This window comes from Eretmochelys imbricata, chromosome 1 (genome assembly GCF_965152235.1).
Source record: "Eretmochelys imbricata isolate rEreImb1 chromosome 1, rEreImb1.hap1, whole genome shotgun sequence".
Classification (NCBI taxonomy): Eukaryota; Metazoa; Chordata; order Testudines; family Cheloniidae; genus Eretmochelys; species Eretmochelys imbricata.
In genome coordinates, this window is record NC_135572.1 from 39931157 (window position 1) to 39950108 (window position 18952).

At 41.6% G+C, this 18952-nt stretch overlaps 1 protein-coding gene across 1 annotated transcript in view; it reads left to right on the forward strand.

Annotated features, from left to right (window-relative positions):
- Positions 1-13689, forward strand: part of FDX1 (ferredoxin 1) — a 55601-nt gene extending 41912 nt beyond the window's left edge. The window contains exons 3-4 of the mRNA XM_077809010.1: positions 1833-1962; positions 12280-13689. Of these exons, the coding sequence (XP_077665136.1) occupies positions 1833-1962; positions 12280-12394 (245 nt within the window). The 3' untranslated portion in view covers positions 12395-13689. The remainder of the gene's footprint in view (positions 1-1832; positions 1963-12279) is intronic.
- The last annotated feature ends 5263 nt before the right edge of the window (positions 13690-18952 follow it).

An 18952-nucleotide genomic window follows, 5' to 3' on the forward strand; every position in this document is an offset into this window, starting at 1 on the left:
CAGTCTACTCCCTGGAGAAAGATGAATAAGAAGGTCTTAGTGTCACCTCATGTGATTGAAGAGCTGAGATGGTAGCTAGAACCCAAAAATATACGAGGAGGTGTGCCGTTCTCTGCCCCTTCCTTTATAAGGACATTAATTGTGGATGTATCACACAGGCTGGGGAGCCCACCTGATCCAATGCAAGGGACCTGGTCCCCCAGAAGACATTGGACTTCACAAAAATGTCCTGGAACTCAAAGCATCAGGGTAGTGTGTATGGCATTCCCAAGTGTCCTTTGAAATTCCCTAGTGTAGATCCTGACAGACAACACATCTGTGATGCACTACATAAAAAAGCACGGAGGAGCCTGCTCATCATCCCTCTGACTGGAAGTCATCAAGCTGTGAAAGATGGTGCCACTGAAATGGGATTACTCCAAGGGTCGTCTCTTGGAAGTCAACAACAATTTCGTGGACTTCTTGAGCAGAAAATCTGTTACCAATCATAAAGGGTCACTTGTGAACCATCACAGAGCTGATTAATTCCATTGTTGGGGGGAAGGAGGGAATTCCTGTGAAAGACCAGTTTAGCACTGAAGAGAATATCAAGAATCTGAACCTTTCTTCCAGAGGGGGTAGGAGGAGCCCAGAAGATTATCATCGAAAACCTTCCTTCTGTAATGGAGTCAAGACCTCCTATATGCCTTTCCAACAATCTTCCCAGGGCACTATTCATAGTTAAACCACACAGAGCCACAATCCTCCTCATAGCTCCCCTACTCATTCCCAGCAGTTTTGGCTGACAGACCTGCTCCAGATATTCATTCAGCTCCTAGACTGCCTGGACTTGATTTCACAGCACCATAATCAGATAATCCATCCAGACCTGAAACTGTAGCATCTGGCTGCATGGATTTTTGTCTGGAGTACCATGGATGGGGACTGTTCTTGGCAAGTCCAGGAGATACTGATACAATGTGGAAAGACATTACCAGAGGGACTTAATTATCAAAATGGGTTTTGCTTTGAGGGCCTCGACAATATTGGTGTTGGAAGCATTCTGGTTACTAGGCTTATTCTTTGGGCTGGTGGGCCCTGAGTGAATTTTTCAAGCCCTTTATATATTTGAAATAAGATCTAAATATCACACATTTTTAAGTCGTTTAAGTAACATTCACATTCCTGTGATAGGGTACTTCTTATTCTTTAGCCCTGCCTTATAGTTCAGTTTCTTCTTTTCACACTGGATACATAAATTCAACAAAACTACAGTAAATATATTTGTACATGTGGCTTGTGATGTCTGAGGAAAAAGTGGATGGATCAAGTAATGCTCTCTATGCTGCCTAATAAGACTTCTGATTAACACAAGAATTTGTTGGAAATAAATAGCATGTCATATCTTGGCACTTTAACGTTTATTACTCAGTGGTTGACTTTTATTAACAAGTAGTTCGTTGTTTAGTAAGGGATTCTACTGAAATTGTGCTATAATGCAGTGGCAGATGTAGTCTCCCAATTCAGTGGGTGAATGAAAGCAAGAGAGGCCCCGCTCTGCATCCAGACCTGGCTGCTCAGAGGAGGGAGAGGCAGTGAGTGCAGATGAACCCATGAACCTCTGTTAGAATATAAAACTCAGGTTTCAGAGTAGCAGCCGTGTTAGTCTGTATTCGGAAAAAGAAAAGGAGTACTTGTGGCACCTTAGAGACTAACAAATTTATTTGAGCATGAGCTGTAGCTCAAGAAAGCTTATGCTCAAATAAATTTGTTAGTCTCTAAAGTGGCACAAGTACTCCTTTTCTTTTTATATAAAACTCAGTATTTCTATTAAACTTTTGTCTGTCTTCCAGGTGCATGTGAAGGAACATTGGCCTGCTCCACTTGCCACTTAATCTTTGAAGATCACATATTTGAGAAATTAGATGCAGTTACTGATGAGGAGATGGACATGCTGGACCTAGCCTATGGACTGACAGAAACGTAAGGCACAGACTTTTCAAGTATGCCAGCGGGCTGAAAGAAAGGGATGGAGAAAGGGGCAGGAAAGAATTAAATGTTGCTAGAATAACTTAATCAAATGAGAATAAATAGTTGGGATCTATTACATAGAAAGGAATAGTAGGTTAGATTTTCTTTGTTAGCTGAAGTTTACTACATAGGTGGCACCTGTGCCAAACTAAAGACTGTTTGCCAGTCCTCAGTAGTATCCTTTCAGCGTACAGATGATCTTGCACAGAGCTGTCATGTAGCTCAGTATAAACAAAGCATCCTACTAGTAGTTCTGCTACTGCTCTCCTGTTTATATTCTTTCTTCTGCTTTTCTGGACCATATTAACTTTGTCTGTAGAGGTTCTGAACAACACCATGTTGCCATTTTGGAACAGGTAATTAGCAGCCATCTATAAAAGCAAAAGCAAAAAATATTTGATTGTTGTTTAGTTTTAAGCAAGTTTCTTTGTCTGCCGAAAACCTTTTCCTGTTAACCTTTTCTAGTGTTAGTCTGTTATAGCATTCAGGTGAACACAGACAAGCACTCTTTAATACAGTGCTTCAAAAAACCCAAGGGAGTTTTAAAAAAAAGTTTTGTGCTCAACATATGGGGTTCAGTCACTCACCCACACCGAGGAATTGTGTACTACCCATTGAGGGAGACAACTACCCCTTAAAGAGCTATTCTAGAGAAGCTGCAAATCAACTCCTCTCCCTCTACCTCCATATATGTGGAGCCCTGCACGCATACAAATTTAAATCCGCGGATATAAATCGGTATCGGCGGAGCTGCAGGGCTCTCCCAGGATCCGCACCAATGAAAGGAGCAGAACAGGGGGCCATGACCAGTACCCCATGCCAGCAGCTGTAGCACCCCAGTCCCGCCCACTGGGACGGGCACCAGGCTCGCTGGCAGCTGTCCCTGATGGCACTCTTGTGTTCAAGTGGCACTGATGCCCCCAGACAGGAGACGCAGACAACTGCGTGGAAGGGACAGGGTCAGGGCTGCAGGCAGGGGTGTGCTGGCTCCTGAGAGCAGTGGCCCCACATTCTCCTTTCACCACTGCAGTTCTCAGGAGAGCCCTCCGATTCTTGCAGATATACATTTATATCTGCACAGGGCCCTACACATATGAATACATTTTCCCAACTGTCAAAGGCTGTTATATGATCAGCTTTTCCTTGTGAAGACTCAAAGACAGGAGAACAAGGTAGACAAGCACTTCATTTAATGGTTTTAAAGGCCTAATTCTATCTGAGGTGGGCCTCACAAAAGGCCTGATCCAGAGCCCATTGATGTCTTTGGGAATCTTTCCATTGATTTTTTTTTGTTTTTGTTTTCTCCTCCCGCTCCCTCCCAGTGGGCTTTGGATGTATCCCAAAACAGTTTTTTGACGCTGCAGAGAGGTGGGTCTAATTCAAGCATCCTTCCTCCCTGCAATCAATGGGACTTCTGAATTAATCAGAGACATTTCCTCACCCTCTGCCTGGCTTTTGGTCAGCCAAATATTTTTTTTAATTGCTATTTGTTTCTAGGATTTGTCTCCTAACTAAGACATTAAGCTATGAGAGAGTTGGTTTTGCTTCCTTTCCTTCATCCTCCTCCCCATCCCCTTCCCTAAACAGAAAATTAAAAAGAAAGGATGAAGAAAATGTAAGACTGTTAAACATAGTTACTTCACCCTTACCATCTCTGTTTACTTCCTCCATTGAGAAAGAGGTACTTTAGACTCTGGGCCAGAGCTATTTGGGGAACAGACGCCGGAAAGAATGTTCCAAGACCATATGTTTTTGATTTAACCACCTTTTATTTAAGGCTTTAGAGCAATGTTCTTTTAATGACTAAGGAGCAGAATGCCAAACAGATAGCTCAGGCAGTTTAAATAAAAAAAAAAATATGAATGAGAGGAAGCAAGATGGTGAAGTTTCAGAGTTTCTAAAGCAAGCTATACTTCATCAGTTTACCTGTCGTAGCTATTGCTTCTCTGGCCAAGGATGCTATGGTCTGCTCAAGAGGGTGGCTTTTTATGGCTAACCAGACCAACAATAGGAAACAACTTTTATGTCTCTATTGCATTTGCTATAGGTTGTCTGGCCTGTTACGGCGATACAATTGTTAGGTAAAGAGAAAAGCCTGCTAACTTTGCTAGGATAATATTATGCATGGGTTTTCTTCGCAGGTGAATCTCTAGACTGGGAAAGTTTCAGCAAGGGAAATATATTTGGTTAAAGATAATTGTTTGAACCATTCACAAAGACGCTAAAAGAATTGATAGAGGAACTTAATGAGAAAACTGTTAAATATTTTCATTACAGTGTACCCATCAGATTGGGGCTCTGTTATGCTGTGCACCGTACAGACAAACAGTCCCTGTCCCAAAGAACTTGCAACCAACCTGAGATCAATTTATATCTTAAATTATATCCCTGTTTAAAGCAGACACCTATGATGTTCTCAGAGTTAAAGAAAAGGAGTACTTGTGGCACCTTAGAGACTAACAAATTTATTTGAGCATAAGCTTTCGTGAGCTACAGCTCACTTCATCGGATGCATTTTTGCGGATATAGACTAACACGGCTGCTACTCTGAAACCTGTCAGAGTTAAAGGTGATTCTCTAGGCCAGGAGCCACATGAGACCACTACAATTCTTCATCTAAAGCCTTAGACCAGTAATCAGAGCTTCATCTGGTTTCTTCTTGGCTTCTCTGACCCCCTACCCCAGGGGTGGGCAAACTTTTTGGCCTGAGGGCTGCATCGGGTTTCAGAAATTGTATGGAGGGCTGGTTAGGGAAGGCGCTGCCTCCCCAAACACCTAGGGTATGACCCAGCCCCTGCCCCCTATCCAACCCCCTCTGCTTTTCGCCCCCTGACAGCCCCTCTGGTACTCCTGCCCCATCCAACCCCCACCCTTCCTGGCTGCCCCTGGCACTCCTTCCTCTCCTGCCCCCATTCAACCCCCCTGTTCCCCGCCCTCTGACCGCCCTCTGACCACCCTGACCCCTATCCACACCCCCAGCCCCTGACCTCTATCCACCCCCCCTCCCTGCCCCCTTACCGCGCTGCCTGGAGCACCGGTGGCTGGCGGCACGCACCGTGCAGCACCGAGCACCGGGTCAGGCCGGGCTCTGCAGCTGCGCTGCCCCAGGAGCTCACAGCCCCGCTGCCCAGAGCATTGTGCCAGCGGCGCAGTGAGCTGAGGCTGCGGGGGAGAGGGGACAGCAGGGGAGGGGCAGGGGGCTAGCCTTCCGGGCCAGGAGCTCAGGGGCCGGGCAGAACGAGGCCGCAGGCCGCAGTTTGCCCACCTCTGCCCTACCCCCATAACTGTGTATCTGTGTATTTTTTCACTGCTCGCTACTGCCCTCTAGTGAAGATTGGCAAATAAGTAACATTAGACTGAGAAGGACATTTAGCCTGGTTGTTTTTATTTACTATAAAGAACATTGCTGATTTAACCCACCATGTGGATTTTTGAGGATGAATCTTCCTAAAGTTGTTATAGTCTCTCAAATTCAAAATAAAGTTACTAGTTGGTGTTAATCTTTAACCTTGAGTATTATAATATATTCATCTAGTTGGAAGTGAAGAACAAGTGTCTTCGTATTGCCCCCCTTGTTTGCTCTAGCTACCTCAGTAAAGCATGGGAAAGGATGCCACCCTCTTCTGATTGTCATTATGAGCCCATTTCTCTGAAGTGCAATTCACCTCGAGGGATATACTGATATTCCATTGATATGAGGATTAAATTTCACCTGTGTTGTCTTTCAAAATTAAATTAATAGAACTCATTAATTTACCTGTTCTGTCTCTTCACGAAACCAGTCCATAAAATCATCCTTAAATGGGAGTCTTTCCTAAACAAAAGTTTTTTTCATTTAAAAAAAAAAAAATCTTTCTTTTGTTCCAGCAAACCAAAAGGGAGAGAATAATTTGCAGGATATTTTTATTAAGATAGCAGAATGATTTGTTGTGCTAATGAATGTCTGGCTCCTTTGAATATCTTTGCTGGTTCTGTATCGTTGCTCTAGTAATTAGAGCTGGATTTCCCATGTAATGAGTAAATGAACTGAGTTAGTGAATCTGAGCATCAGAGTTACTGTAATTGGTGGCAGGGACTGTTTTGGTGGAGTTAGTTACTTTTGGTCCAGTGAAACTAAGCTAAAGTCAGAGACTGTCTATAGCTTGGCGCTGCAAAAATCAGTATATCTGAAATAGATGCACTGTGAATAAAGTTAATGTTGGTCCTACGTGGAAGTTTGCACAGGTAAAATTGATGTTTTTATTGGTCTAAAATGATGCTGGAGGTAACTTTTTTGACATGTCAGGTGTCACTTAGTCTCTCTAAAAAAAAAAAAAAGTGGTGTCTTAATAAATGCCTTTATTTGTGAATGAACTTGAAAATTATCTTGCTAATGGTATTGCTAAATTACAGGAAGAACATAATGAAATGCTTAAATAAGAATATTAAATGCTATTTTTATAGGTGTTTGTTTCCCCTCAGTCCTTAAGTGAAACTGATATGAGTTCTGTTGCAGTACAGTAACTCCTCACTTAAAGTCGTCCTGGTTAACGTTGTTTCGTTGTTACATTGCTGATCAATTAGAGAACATGCTCGTTTAAAGTTGGGCATATAACGTTGTTTGGCAGCCGCCTGCTTTGTCCACTGCTTGCAGAAAGAGCAGCCCATTGGAGCTAGTTGGTGGAGGCTTGGAACTAGGATGGACCGGCAGCCCCCTATTAGCTCTCCTAAGTTCCCTGTGCGGCAGCCGCCCAGCAGGCTATGAATTGCCGGGCAGTTCGGCTGTCCCTCCCCCCACTGCCCTGTGCTGTCCTGCCCCTCTGCCTTGGAACTGCTCCTGGGAGCCTCCTGCTTGCTGTGCAGAGTGGGGGGGAAGAGGGGTGCTGATGTCAGGATGTCCCCCTTCCCTCCCCCCACTTCTGTACCTTATCCCCACAGAGCAGGGGGCAGACAAGACAAGTCTCAGGATGGAGGGAGCTTGCTGGCAGCAGCTGCTGTCTCAACTTGCTGATCTGCTTAAAAAGACAGTGTACTTAGAGTGGGGTCAGCATACCGAAAGGGGCAATGCGCGTCTCTCTCTCTTTCACACACACACACACACACACACACACACACACGCGGCGTGTGTCACTGTCTCCCCTCCTTCCATTCATGCTGCCTTGTAGAGTGTGAGGCTACCTTAACAACGATGTGTTAACCCTTGAGGGCTCAGCTGAGAGCTAGTTCATCATTTAGCAGTAAGGCGTTCCCTGGGAAATATCCCACCCTCTTCCACCCTCTGACTTCACCACCTCAACCAAGCTTCACAATCATTTGCTGTGTACAGTATTAAGTTGTTTGTTTAAAACTTATACTCTGTGTGTGTGTGTGTGTTAAGTATAGTCTTTTGTCTGGGAAAAAAAATTTCCCTGGAACATAAACCCTCCCCTCCTCTCCCCCCCACCCCCCCAATTTACATTAATTCTTATGGGGAAATTGGATTCACTTAACATAGTTTCGCTTAAAGTAGCATTTTTCAGGAACATAACTACAACGTTAAGTGAGGAGTTACGGCATTGCCCACAAACCCCAATCAGGATCGCTGTGCTTGGTACTGTGCAAACGCATAGGGTGATATGGCCCATGCCATGAAAAGCTTATAGTCTGAGGCCTTGAGCTTGCAATGTGCAATGCATGGGCATTGCTGTGCCTGTGTATTGTACACTGATTGAGAGAGAATAGAAGGGCAACAGTCAAGCAAAATGTTTTGAGGTAATGTTAGATGCACGTCTTAATTTTTTTTTCTTTTTAATCCCTTGCCTGTTTACTCTTCAGTTTCTTAAATCATGTATTATTTTTTTAAATTTCCTTGCCTGTCTACTGTTTTTGTCTTAATCCTTCCCTATATTTTTAATGTCATTATTAACCCTACATAATTGTATCAATTATTTTCCAGATCAAATTCACTCCATCACCTTTCCTTTCCTTTTTCCAACCTTAGGATCTGAGCTATTCAACCCACTGCCTTCCTTCACTGTCACATATAACCCAGAATTCCTTGCTTTATATGCTTTCTTTCTCCGTTATACTGCTGAGGTGTAAAGAGAAAATATGTATTAATAGCACAACTGACCCTGGAAATCATTACAGGTAATCACAGATGGATGGGAGAGGTTTGCATCATCAAACTCCTTTGTATGCAGAGGAAAACTGCTCTATAGCTCTACCAAACACCACTGAATACATAACTTCATGTCCTCTTTATCTGAAGTTCTGCTTCTATGCATATATTTTTAAATTATTTTCAATTATTTATAACCATTGTTACATAAAGAAATGCACCTTTTTGCTCTTGCAATTTTGGCACTAGAACTTCTAGCTATAATTACAAGCCAAACTCTTACATTTGGGGTACCTTGCTAATTATTGGGGGGGGTGTTACTTTTAAAAGGTTTTAGGAATTTTCTTGATGCTCTGCTTCTCCCCCCATCCCAGGTTTCAAAATTAAAACTACTAGCCAACTAGGCTTTCAGTAGTGCTTATCAGCAGCTGAAATGGTGTTTTACTTTCATATTTTATTATTAGAGATGAACTACCTGTTTTGTTTTCCAAACTTAGCTTTTTAAGTAAAGAGTAAAAGCCAACCTAATTGAGTAAAAGCACAACTGAAAGCCTCAAAAACTGGCTTCAGTATTTAGACTATCTGTAGTTCTTCAGATGATTGTTTATATGTATTTTTCCTCAGTTGCATACATACTCCATGCACTTCAGATTGCAATCTTTTGGCTAGCAGTGTCCGTGGGGGGGTCATGTGTGTGCCCTGAGTACCCTTGCACCCTCCCATTCAAGAGCATAAAGGGCAGGGGAGGGCCAAACTTCCCTCAATACCTTGCTACAGATCATAGCTGCGAGATGGAACTGTGAGCAGTTTTTCTATTTATTGCCTACTTGGCTACCTTCAGTTATCCCTTAGTTACATTATATTTAGATCAGTGTGTAGATAGTTAGCATAGGGTTTTGGTTTTTGTTTTTCTTATATCCAATACTGGTCTTCAGTCCTTATGGCTAAGTCTTAAATATTGCCCCTTTTATGAGGCAGCTATGCCCCTTAGTGATAGATCTCAGATGTCTCTGTTTTGTCTGGGAAAGGGCATATCCCTGAAAAATATCCAATCTGCAGATTGTTTTCTAAATGAATACAGAGGCAAAAGAAGCTCTCCTAAACAGCTCTTCTCATGGGCTTGTCTAGTAAGACCTTTTTTGATCTGGATAAACAAGACTCTTGTGGAAGAGAGCAGGTTTCCTCTGAACGTGTTTTGGTAAGCTCTTGTTCCATTGATAGCACCCAGGCTCCTGCTCCTGAAAAGACTATCCAGTGTTCCTGCCTTCAGGTCTTTGTTGTCGGCTGCTGAGGAGGGTATGAGAAAGCACTGCTCTGGGAAAGCATAGGAAAAGGTCACCTTCTAAGGGAGCTGCTAAGAAAAAGAGGCTCAAATCACCTTATTTTACTGCCTCTAAGGGTATGTCTACATAGCAGTTAAACCCCCGCAGCTGGCCCGGATCAGGTGACTCCAGCTGTGGAGCTGTAAAATTGCTATATAGATGTTTAGCCTTGGGCTGGAGCCTGAGCTCTGGGCTCCTGTGAGGGAGGGAGGAGGGTCCCAGAGCTTGGGCTCCAGCCTAAACCTGAATATCTACATAGCAGTTTTTAGCCTTGCAGCCTGAGCCCTACAAGCCCAAATCAGCTGACCTGGGCTAAACACAGCTGTGCCGCTAGTCTTTTATTTCACCCCAAGAATACCATGTGTCCCAAAATATGTCTGTCTGGTATCCTCAGGCTCCAGTGACTGAGTTGTGGTACTGTCTAAGGAACAGTTTCAGCCTGTCTGTACTGAAACTGTGATACCATAATTGGTGCTCTTGGTACTGGAACCAGTCTTTTCAGTGTCTGCATCTTCAGCGTCTGCCACCCTGGTGCCATTAATATCTAGTGTCCTATTCGGGATACCAACCTTTTTGCCTCTGAGTTCACAGTATTGAGTGATCTCATGGTACGATGCTTCCTGAGTCAGTACTGTTATGCGAGGACATGCTCTTTTGCACTGGCCACTACCTCAACTCAGGCACCGAGTATTTCCACAGTACAGTTGAGGGAGTTCCCTATGCCTCACCCTGGGACTCTGGTAAAATTAGCACCTCCACTCGAGGAGTCCAGTTGTCCACCCTTTGCCAAGAAGTGATTCAGCTGTCAAATTGGTGCAGTGGGCATCAAATCACTTCAGTAGCTCTGAACCTTCTGGGATTACAAAACACCCTAGCAGATTACCTGAGCAGGCTATTGTCCATATGCAATCACATGGCAATCAAGGACTCAAGTCATTCACATTTTCTGCAAATAGGGTCATGGATTTATTTGCAACAGAAATAAACATTGTCCAAATTTCTGTTCAGGGGAGAGAGTGTGTATGCATGCTCATGTGAGCCCTGGCTCTCACTTAGATGTTTTCCTCACCAATCCCTCTAATATTGAAAAGCTCAGGCAAGATAGTTAATGATCCTAATAGCACTCGACGTTCCTAAGCAATCTTAGTATCCAGATCTTCTGAGCTATATATCTGACCATCAGTAACGTTACCTCAGATCCTGCACACAATTTCCCAGAACAATGGACAGATCTTTCATCCCAAACCAGCTTCACTGCATCTCTCAGCATGCATGCTGTCTGGTTGATTGTAGTGAAAAGGAGCTGTTTTGCTGGTATCAACATTTGATCCAAAGCAGAAAAGGCACAACAAATTTGATACATGAAGCTAAATAGAAAAGATTGTCCATTTGGGCAGAACAGAATCACATTTCTCCCTTGGAAACTCGGGTTCCTTTTTTTTCTGGATTATTTACTATTATTGTAGAGCTCTGGACTGTCCATTAGTTCTATTTAGAGTACATCTGATAACAGCTTCAGCATGTCATCCCCCCATCCAAAGGCACATGGACCTTTCACTTTTTCTGCCTGCTAACTAATCCTTTCTTTGCTTGCTGCCACGTGACCATAGAAAAGAGGCACTGTGTCACAGTCAGTATGATTCAATATGGCATCTGGTGATCCAGCACTCCGACAGATTGAGAAGAAGAGAAGAGTCTTAGGAAATAGTCATTAGTGAGGGCACCTCTTCTAATGAGGTGGAGAGCAGAAACTAGGCTGGCGGGATGAGGAGAGTGGATGTCAAAACATTGGGAAAATACAGTCTTCCTTGGTTAATCTTGAGCAGGCTAAACAAAGTTTTATTTAGGATATATGCAGAGGGGAAAAGAGGCAGGGGAAATGAGGAGGCTGAGACAGGGAAAAAAAAGAAAGGGGCATTGAGAGAGAGCTTCCGAGTATGACAAAGGATCAAAAGGACAAAAGCAAAGCCTAATAACCCGTGGAAAATATTTACTCCATTCAGTCTACTTGGGTGCCAGATCTATTCACTCCACTATTTCTATTGTTTTTTTTTTTTTTTAAATAAAGTTTCTGAACTGACAACAATGAAGAGTGAGGTCCTAGCTAAAGAATAGGTAGAAGTACAAATAGAGGCTGATTTTTCTCTCTCCACGCCCCCATGCATAGTTCTGTGACTATTCACTAGTTGTGATCTGCCTGAACCATCAGAAAATGTAGCCTTTTTTTATACCAGTTGCTATATAATGTGATTTAGACTTTTCACTAGAAACTGGACTTGAGAATACCAACTTGTGTCACATAAACCACCTGAGAAAATCTCAAATTACTAGTGATTTAAAACCAGTTACATAAGCTTAGAAGACGTTCTGTGGTGAAGAGCTATGACAATTTAAGCTAGCTGAGAATCTGCTCCATAGGTTTTAACTACCCCATGCTGCTGATTTTCAAACTTAGACCCCTCTCCTTAAAGCTATCATGTGCATACACCCAGGCAGAACCCCATTGATTTCAGTAAACATAATGGTTTACTCATGTGGAGCAGCTTGCAGGATCAGAATTTTACATATAAATTAAAAACCAATTTCCCTCCCTCTAAGGTAACACAATCTACCAGTTCACATTAAGGACTACATTAAATGTGTTTTAGCTGTATTATTTTGCATCTTTATGCTACAGTATTTACAGCCTGCCAGCTTTTTACAAATGCGCTTTTTGGAGGGGGAGAGAAGGGTAAACGGTACTAAGTCTCATGTGAATAGGTTCTGAAAGATCAGATTTTAAACCCCATGCTTTGTGACTGCAGTGTTATAACACCATCAGCATAAGTATATGGCTAGAACTAAACATAGTGTTGTTCTTCGTTATAGATCACGTTTGGGCTGCCAGATCTGCTTGAAGAAATTTATGAACAATATGACTGTTCGAGTACCTGAAGCTGTTGCTGACGCTAGACAATCCATAGATATGAGCAAGAATTCCTAAAATAAAACTTATTCGGAGCTTCTCATGAAATTTTTAACTATTTTTATAACTTATTTCTAAATGTTTAAATGTGAACTCACATAATCATGGGAGTTATTTTTTGACTATCAATGTTAATTCTGTTCTAATTTTCTTTATGAAACCACTTATTTTGATTCTTAAAAAGAGGTAATACTTTTTAATAAGTTAAAGCTAAACTGTAAAATGTTGGCCAAATTATACTCGGAGAAGTCATTAATGGATTTATTTGTGTAAAGAAGTCTTTTCTTTTTCAGCTGTATTTGAAAACCAGACTTTTTCACTAAAATAGTATGGGTTGTTTTTTTTTTATATATAGATTCAAAACAATTTTGTTTTTTAGGGTTTCAGGCCTAGAAACATTAGGGTGCTGGACAGATGACAAATGTAGCACAGACTGTGTTTCTGTTTAATTCCTTGTGTACTTCATGTGGTGGAGTAGAAACAAGTGTATCCAAAGAGAGCTAATGTGCTGGTTGATGGTATGGTGCCTTCACAACAACTGGAAGTGTAATTAGGAAGACAGGTGGAGCTGGCCTATCCTAAATCTGGAAATCTTGATAAAATATGATAAATACTGTTGAGATGATGTTTCCGTCTGGTCCAGTCCTGCTGATGATGATGTTTAATACCTGATAAAAGCAATTTTCTTATCTTCCCATTGCCCATTATGGGAATTTTACAGTTACTGTGTGCATAGGATTAAGTCCTCGCTAAATATTGGACCCTTTCTAGATTTTTTTTTTTTCAGTATGGTTTAAAAAAAAACCTAACTCCATGCTTTTACCATCACTGTTTACCTTTTCAGTTTTCATTGCATACGTTATTAGGTGAGTCAACTACCATGAAATACAATGGTCATACCACTAGCTTATAAAGTCATTTTAAGATTTGGATGAAATTTTTATTTTGTATATAGCCTAACATTAATTTACATTTGAGTACTTAAGTATACTCATCAGGTGCAGTATCTGAGCTGTCAACACTGACCCCTAGATTTTTTTTTTTATGTAAAAGGTTCTTTCATGTTTCATTTATATGTGAAAAAGAATTACTTTTCTTACTATGCAGTACCTGTAACTCATAAACTTAATTTGCCATGTCTGTTACCCAGGATTGACTAAATCCTTCTATAGCTTCTTACAGTGAATCAACATCTTTTTACATAACCAAGGAATTCCTTCTCTTCTAAATATTTCAAAAACACTCATTCTACTTCTGATTTTAGGGGTCCTCTTCTACAGTAACCTTTTTTTTATTATAGGGATTCTTATTATCTAATCCATTTTTAATCTATGTAGGACTTTATCCCTTACGCTATATGCTCTGATGAGAGAGTTCATTTACTTCGATTTTCAAAAAAATACTTGGTTGAGTGGTCTGACAAAAAACAGCAGGAGTATATTCATTCTGAAGCCTCATTGGGACATAAGAAGAACAAAAAGAAGGGTAAATTAGGGAAATATATTTAAGATAAAATATAAATAGATATTGAGCTCTGTCTTTTCCTCTGTTACTGCTCTGTGAATAACATTGTAGGATGGTGGGAGTGTAGTATCAAAGGGAGTCACACTGTCCTCCTCCTCCCTGAATGCTTTTATGTACTGCAGTACTATCACTTAAAATATTTTTTTATTGAATAACAGCTCTTTACATTTGACTAAGGACACACTTGCAATTCAGGTCACAAGAATGGATGTCGTTTGTTATACTGTCTACATGTGCTGTAGAAAACTGAACTTTTTAGTAAGTTTTATTTAAGGTACAAGGCACTTTTCATTGTGGTGACCTCAAAGCACTTAAACACTGTGAGCTAGATTCACAAAGGGATTTAGTGCCTGACACTTTATGTGCCTAACTCTGAAATGTAGGTTCCACAGGTAGTCATAAAATTCTGCTCACCTGACACTCAACTCTGTAGGTGCCTAAACTCACTTGACACCTACATTTCTGCAGAAAAGCTCACTAGGTGTCTGTCTGTGCATATACACTGCAGCTTTCCTGTAGGCATCAAGACACCTCTCTCCCAACCAAGCTCCAGTGTGATGTGCAAACCAGGGGAAGATAGTCATTCCTCTGCCAAATTGGCATGTAGCGCCTGATCCAGTAGTTTTACTGGATCATGCCTTGCAGGTGAGCTCACCTCGTTCCACACAAAAGAGGTGGCAGAGAAGGAGGGCTTCCCTCAAAACTTTTAGCCCAGTGGTGAGGGTACTCACCTGGGAGGCAGGTGAAAGGTGTGAACCTAAGCCCATCACTGTCCAACATTAAACAAGGTCTATGGTTTGGTATACAGAGACCTCAGCCTGCTTAGTACCATGGCAAACACACCATTAAACATTCTTTGTATCTTAAGGAAAAACTGTTAAAGCATTTGAAATATAAAGTATTAAGTAAGGCTTTCATTTTAACGTTTCTTGTTCCTTTTCCCTGGAGAACATTTCAGACCTTAAAAAGGAATGGTGCTAGTACTGATCTCTGTGGGAAGCCATTGTGCAGACTCTACTTTTTGCTAACGTGAATTGCGAGATTATGGAACGGTCTGTCCAAAAGCATTGACCTAATGAGTAGAAATGCCCGGTCACACTGAATTAGGTTGGATAGCGTCAGCTCTGAGTCCTTGTGCAAGAGTGTCAGGCTGATGACAAGTTGATAAAAGCTGTGTGCCTTTTAAGCTTCTGCTGGAAGCCAGCCTCAATATGTGTAGTCAGTGCAAGCACTGGCTCTGAGCTTTGTCCTGCCCAGCAGCGTTTCCTTTCAGGGGGTCTTACAGGCTCTAGGATTGGGGTCATCCTTACCAGTATCGTCCACTCCAGTAATTGGTATTACATGCTGCAAGATCATTTATGCCAATGACCTGGTGCCACTGACACAGGCTACAACATTCAAGGATGTGAAAGACGTCCTTTTTGCTGATCTGAAGAGGATGAAAAATTTACATTTCAGTACTGGCGGATCAAACCCAATACATCAAAAATGGTGTCAGCTTTCCATCTCAGCAGTTCTGAAGTTAAGAAGATGCTGAATGTAAACTTCTGTGGCAAAGTAATTGCCCATGATCCTACCCCCACTACCTCAGAGTCCTTCTCAGTCACAGCCTTACCTATCAACATTTGAAATAGGTAAGCCATAAAATGAGGAGTTGCACCAATATCATGCAAAAGCTAGAAGGTTCTAGTGGGGTTCATAGATTCATAGATACTAAGGTCAGAAAGGACTATTATTATCATCTAGTCTGACCTCCTGCACAACGCAGGACACAGAATCTTACCCACCCACTCCTGCGAAAAACCTCACTTATGCCTGAAGTATTGAAGTCCTCAAATCGTGGTTTAAAGACTTCAAGGAGCAGAGAATCTTCCAGCAAGTGACCCGTGCCCCATGCTACAGAGGAAGGCGAAAAACCTCCAGGGCCTCTTCCAATCTGCCCTGGAGGAAAATTCCTTCCCGACCCCAAATATGGCGAGCAGCTAAACCCTGAGCATATGGGCAAGATTCACCAGCCAGATATTACAGAAAATTCTTTCCTGGGTAACTCAGATCCCACCCCATCTAACATCCCATCACAGGCCATTAGGCCTATTTACCATGAATATTTAAAGATCAATTAATTACCAAAATCATGTTATCCCTCATACCATCTCCTCCATAAACTTAATTGAGTTTAATCTTAAAGCCAGATAGATCTTTTGCCCCCACTGCTTCCCTTGGAAGGCTATTCCAAAACTTCACTCCTCTGATGGTTAGAAACCTTCGTCTAATTTCAAGTCTAAACTTCCCGGTGGCCAGTATATATCCATTTTGTTCTTGTGTCCACATTGGTACTGAGCTTAAATAATTCCTCTCCCTCTCCAGTATTTATCCCTCTAATACATTTATAGAGAGCAATCATATCTCCCCTCAATCTTCTTTTAGTTAGGCTAAACAAGCCAAGCTCCTTGAGTCTCCTTTCATAAGACAGGTTTTCCATTCCTCGGATCATTCTAGTAGCCCTTCTCTGTACCTGTTCCAGTTTGGATTCATCCTTCTTAAACATGGGAGACCAGAACTGCACACAGTATTCCAGGTGAGGTCTCACCAGTGCCTTGTATAACCATACTAAAACCTCCTTATCCCTACTGGAAATACCTCTCCTGATGCATCCCAAGACCACATTAGCTTTTTTCACAGCCATATCACATTGGCAGCTCCATAGTCATCCTATGATCAACCAATAATCCAAGGTCCTTCTCCTCCTCCGTTACTTCTAATTGATGCGTCCCCAGCTTATAACTAAAATTCTTGTTATTAATCCCTAAATGCATAACCTTACACTTCTCACTATTAAATTTCATTCTATTACTATTACTCCAGTTTACAAGGTCATCTAGATTCTCCTGTATGACATCCTGGTTCTTCTCTAAATTGGCAATACCTCCCAGCTTTGTATCATCCACAAACTTTATTAGCGCACTCCCACTTTTTGTGCCAAGGTCAGTAATAAAAAGATTAAATAAGATTGGTCCCAAAACTGATCCTTGAGGAACTCCACTGGTAACCTCCCTCCAGCCTGACAGTTCACCTTTCAGTAGGACCCGTTGTAGTCTCCCCTTTAACCAATTCCTTATCCACCTTTCAATGTTCATATTGATCCTCATCTTTTCCAATTTAACTATTAATTCCTCATGTGGCACGGTATCAAACGCCTTACTGAAATCTAGGTAAATTAGATCCACTGCGTTTCCTTTGTCTAAAAAATCTGTTACTTTCTCAAAGAAGGAGATCAGGTTGGTTTGGTGTGATCTACCTTTTGTAAAACCATGTTGTATTTTGTCCCATTTACCATTGACCTCAATGTCCTTAACTACTTTCTCCTTCAAATTTTTTTCCAAGACCTTGCATACTACAGATGTCAAACTAACAGGCCTGTAGTTACCCAGATCACTTTTTTTCCCTTGCTAACATAGTTCCTATTTTTAAGAAATTCTCCAATCATACAGTACAACTCCTGAGTTTACAGATTCATTAAGAATTCTTGCTAATGGGCTTGCAATTTCGGATGCCAATTCCTTTAATATTCTTGGATGAAGATTATCTGGGCCCCCCTGATTTAGTCCCGATTAAGCTGTTTGAGTTTCGCTTCTACCTCAGATATGGTAATATCTACTTCCATATCCTCATTCCCATTGGTCATGCTACCATTATCCCTAAGATCCTCTTTAGCCTTATTAAAGACTGAGGCAAAGTATTTGTTTAGATATTGGGCCATGCTTAGATTATCCTTAACCTCCACTCCATCCTCAGTGTTTAGCGGTCCCACTTCTTCTTTCTTTTTCTTCTTATTTATATGGCTATAGAACCTTTTACTATTTACTATTTAATTCCCTTTGCAAGGTCGAACTCTACTTGACTTTTAGCCTGTCTCGCTTTATCCCTACATGTTCTGACCTCAATAAGGTAGCTTTCCTTGCTGATCCCTCCCATCTTCCACTCCCTGTATGATTTCTGTTTTTTCTTAATCACCTCTCTGAGATACTTGGTCTACAACTCCTGCCTATGAATTTTTCCCCTTTCTTGGGATGCAGGCTTCCGATAGCTTCTGCAGCTTTGATTTAAAGTAATCCCAGGCCTCCTCTACCTTTAGATCCACAAGTTCTTCAGTCCAATCCACTTCCCTAACTAATTTCCTTAATTTTTGAAAGTCAGCCCTTTTGAAATCAAAAACCCTAGTTGCAGATTTATTTTTGTTAATCCTTCCGTTCAGTTTGAACTGAATTAGCTCATGATCACTTGAACCAAGATTATCCCCTACAACCATTTCCTCTGTGAGGGCCTCACTACTCACCAAAACCAAATCTAAAATGGCATCCCCTCTACTCAGTTCAGCAACTACTTGATGAAGGAATCCATCAGCTATCACATCTAGGAAAATCTGAACCCTATTATTATTACTAGCACTCATCCTCCAGTCTATATCTGGGAAGTTAGTCTCCCATGATCACGCCGTTTCCATTAGTATTTACTTCATTAAAAACATTAAAAAGGGCTCTATCCATATCTAAATTAGATCCCGGCGGCCTCTAGCACACCCCAAGCACTATCCCAGGGGAGGTTCTAATAGTTTTCTTCCCCAATGTAATTTTTGCCCAGACGGACTCTGTCTTATCCATTCCATCGCTTCTAATTTCTTTACATTCTACCTCATCATTGATATACAATGCTACTCCACCATCTTTACCTTTATTTCGGTCTTTTCTAAACAGCACATACCCTTCAATACCTGTAGTCCAGTCATGACTACTGTTCCACCATGTTTCTGTTATCCCTACAATATCTGGTTTCACTTCCTGCACCAGTAGCTCTAGTTCCTCCATTTTATTACCAAGGCTCCTCGCATTGGTGTACAAACATCTTAATTTTTGCTGTTTGGCCTCACTCACATTCTGTACCCTATTAGGCACGGTCATTCTACAGCCAGTATAACCTATTAGACTGGTATCCACACTGCCCTTTCTCCTACCCACGGCTGTATCCTTTCTTACTTTGTTTTCTTCCCTCCCA